Consider the following 3,048-nt stretch of genomic DNA (forward strand, 5'->3'; position numbering starts at 1 on the left):
AAAATGATCCCAATCACACCTTTTTTGTTTTATTATATAGTTAAGTCTCAAAAATTCATAATTTCAACCTGAAATCAAGCATGCCAATTTGTAAGAAGTCCCGTAAAACATCATAATTCAGTTTATCTCGAATTGGACAAGACACACTTATAATAATTCCTTTGTGATCTCGTGCTTTTGGTTGTATATGAAAAAGAATGATCTTTTTTTTCTTAATTAAATGTTTTCTTCTTAATATTTATAGTTTGCAACAACAAAAATTATAGTTCACGTGTAATAAGTTAAAATTAATTTCACTATTAACGTCTTGGTCAACATCAATTTATAATGTATACATCACACTTACAAGCAGATTTGAGTTAGGATTTTTTGATTCCGATCCGATCTTATGATTATGGTCTTAAAAAACATAAAACGAATTTAGGTAAAATCCCGACCGGTTGAACAAGATTCGTAAGTGACCATGACACGAGCTTTCACCCAACCTCGATTGTCCCTAACATCACTTCAATTTCAAACTAACACATTATACTTATCTTAAGTCGCATTCAACAACATTCAACATATTTAATAAGTTTGAAATATTTGTATATCATTAAAACGAAAAATGTATAAGGAAGATAATCAGCCTAAATTGTTTCCCTGCACTACATATCAAACTTAAACAAGTAAAAATCAAATAACCCACTAATCTCATACAAAACTTTCTATTTTTATACCTTTAACATTTCTATCCCAATTACTAATGTAAAGAAGAAGTTGATTCCTTCGAAAACACAGCCATCAACTTCTCCTTTGTCAGTTCTTCAGATCCCTCAGACTTTACCACAAACACATGAAACACTTTATCATTCCCTGCACCCATTTTCGATTCAAGAACCCTAATCCCAGCTTCTTTGAATCCTTGAATCACTTTAGACATCGGATGTGTATCTAAAGGACACGTCACTCTTACTGTTACTTCATCTTCACCTGCTTCAATTTCAATTTTCTGCAGATTTGAGACACTGTTGTTAGGTGTATCCATGGATGATGTGCTGCTTCTTTCAGATTCCATCTCTCTTAGCTTCTTTTGAAGATCCGTTATGTAAGCAATTGCATCTCCTAATAACGAAGCTTTATCCATTTTTGAAATATTAGGGACAACAGCTCGTAAAGCATAGAATCTCTGGTTCAGTTTCTCTCTCCTCTGTCTTTCCGCTTCTACATGATTCAAGGGTTCTTCTCTTCCGTTTGCGGGTTTCCGGCCACGTTTTCTAGGCCGTTTATCATCTGTTCGGGCGGTGATAGCCATTTCTTCCCTGCCCGAAGCTTCAACATCTGAAATCTCGGAATCACCACTCACAGGTCGAGACACTGCACCTGTGGCTGTGGCTGTGAAGTCGATTTGCATTTCTGTTGCTGGGTTTTGAAGGGTGCTGAATTGTGCCCAATTCGAACCTGTTATTCTGTTTCTTGAATTTGAAATCAGGATTTGTGGATTCTCGATTTTTGGGAATGGTTGATGGTTTTCGGGTTTCCTGACTGTGAGTTTTTCTCTAAATTGAGGCTGCCGCAAACTCAATCCCATGTCCTGGTTGAAAAGCTTTGATAACAATGGAGACACTAGAGAAGTGTTTGAATTTGAGGAGAAGGATGATCGTACGGAATGTAAGAGCTCCATGTTTTCCGGTATGGAACGAATCGATCCAACTTCAAGCACCCCAACGTCTGTTGGAATTAAGACGACAGTCTGAATGCCTGCAGATTTTGAGAGATTTGATCGGAAACAGTAATCGGAGGTGGATCTTAAAGCATCGGAGTACCATAAGTGGTTGCCGGAAGAAAAACATTTGCCGGGGCCTCCTTGTCCTTGTGGGAAGGAGAAATACATGGAGATGAGGAAGAACATCTCGGTATCTGTAACTCTGTCTAATCCAAAAGCGTAATTATCTTCATCTAATCCGCCGAACAAAACATGCAGATTTTGAAGGACTCTTTTCTTAATTCTCTGTTGGTTTTCGTCTTCTAATCGGATGCTTAAAATTCGAGCGATTTCAAACTCTTCTCCTTCTCTAGGCTCCCTACAAGACCCATCCCCCCAAACTAGAACCAAATCGCCGGACTTTGAACGGGAGATTTGCCAGAAAATAGCGTAATTCCAACTGAAATTACCGGAATTAGGGTTATCTACGAGATCTGAGAGCTTGTTTTGTAAATTATCATCGTTTGCTGATGAAGTTAATGAACATTCATTCCCGGCGGAGCTCGCAATCAGGTAATCAAATGCTCTAGTTCCTAACACAGCCGCAACAATCGCTTTCTCTTCATCATTGAAATTTCCACCACCCATATTCGCCTTATGTTTCATGCAAAAGCTTCCCCTAAATACCCGAAAGCAAACAAAAAAAAAGGACCAAATTTACGAATTTCAGACGAAAAGACTTTCCGTATAGCAACAAAAATATCCAACAATCATCACAACTATCTATAGTGAAATCAATCGATTTTCCACACACTTCAATTCGAATTGCCTCCCAATTTCAGATCTCCATGCTCTAAATCGGAAATCCTTCATCAATAACAAAGAAACACACGCACAAACAACGTAAGATTTTGAACATAAAGATTCATATAGTAAGCATATAAAAAGAATAGAATAGAGCAATTGAAACACATACCTTGTTTCAGAGAATAAAACTGATAAACACAATCCTCACTTTGTAAGAAATTGTTGGGTTTTAGAGAGAGAGAAGAGAGAGAGGTGTTTTGGGTTGTGGTTTCGTTCCTAAATCCGAACTGCGCGTGTATAAAACCCGTGGCACGAAGTTAGAGGGGGTGGAGGGAGTTAACCATGGTTAGGTTAAAATCCCTAGGGCTATAGATCTATTCATTTCTCAAGGTCATTGTTAAAACAATGTTTTTGTTGTGTGCTATCACTTATGTACATTTTCACCAAAACAATTTTAAAATATTCAATGCTGTTCAGGTTGCTGACATAAATTATTTTACTTAAATAAAAAATATATATTTTCAAATAACTACTAATCTGAATTGTTTTGAATTTAG

General features: G+C 37.0%; 1 protein-coding gene across 1 annotated transcript; it reads right to left on the reverse strand.

Moving 5' to 3' along the window:
• Positions 1–564: 564 nt before the first annotated feature.
• On the reverse strand, positions 565–2,814 carry LOC111888536 (transcription factor MTB1). The gene is made up of 2 exons (XM_023884690.2): positions 2,661–2,814; positions 565–2,551 (listed from the first exon to the last, which is right to left on the reverse strand). Exon 2 carries the CDS (start codon positions 2,348–2,350, stop codon positions 743–745), a length of 1,608 nt encoding a protein of 535 aa, XP_023740458.1. The 5' UTR covers positions 2,351–2,551; positions 2,661–2,814; the 3' UTR covers positions 565–742.
• Between the last annotated feature and the right edge of the window lie 234 nt (positions 2,815–3,048).

Source organism: Lactuca sativa, chromosome 3, assembly GCF_002870075.4.
Source record: "Lactuca sativa cultivar Salinas chromosome 3, Lsat_Salinas_v11, whole genome shotgun sequence".
NCBI lineage: Eukaryota > Viridiplantae > Streptophyta > Magnoliopsida > Asterales > Asteraceae > Lactuca > Lactuca sativa.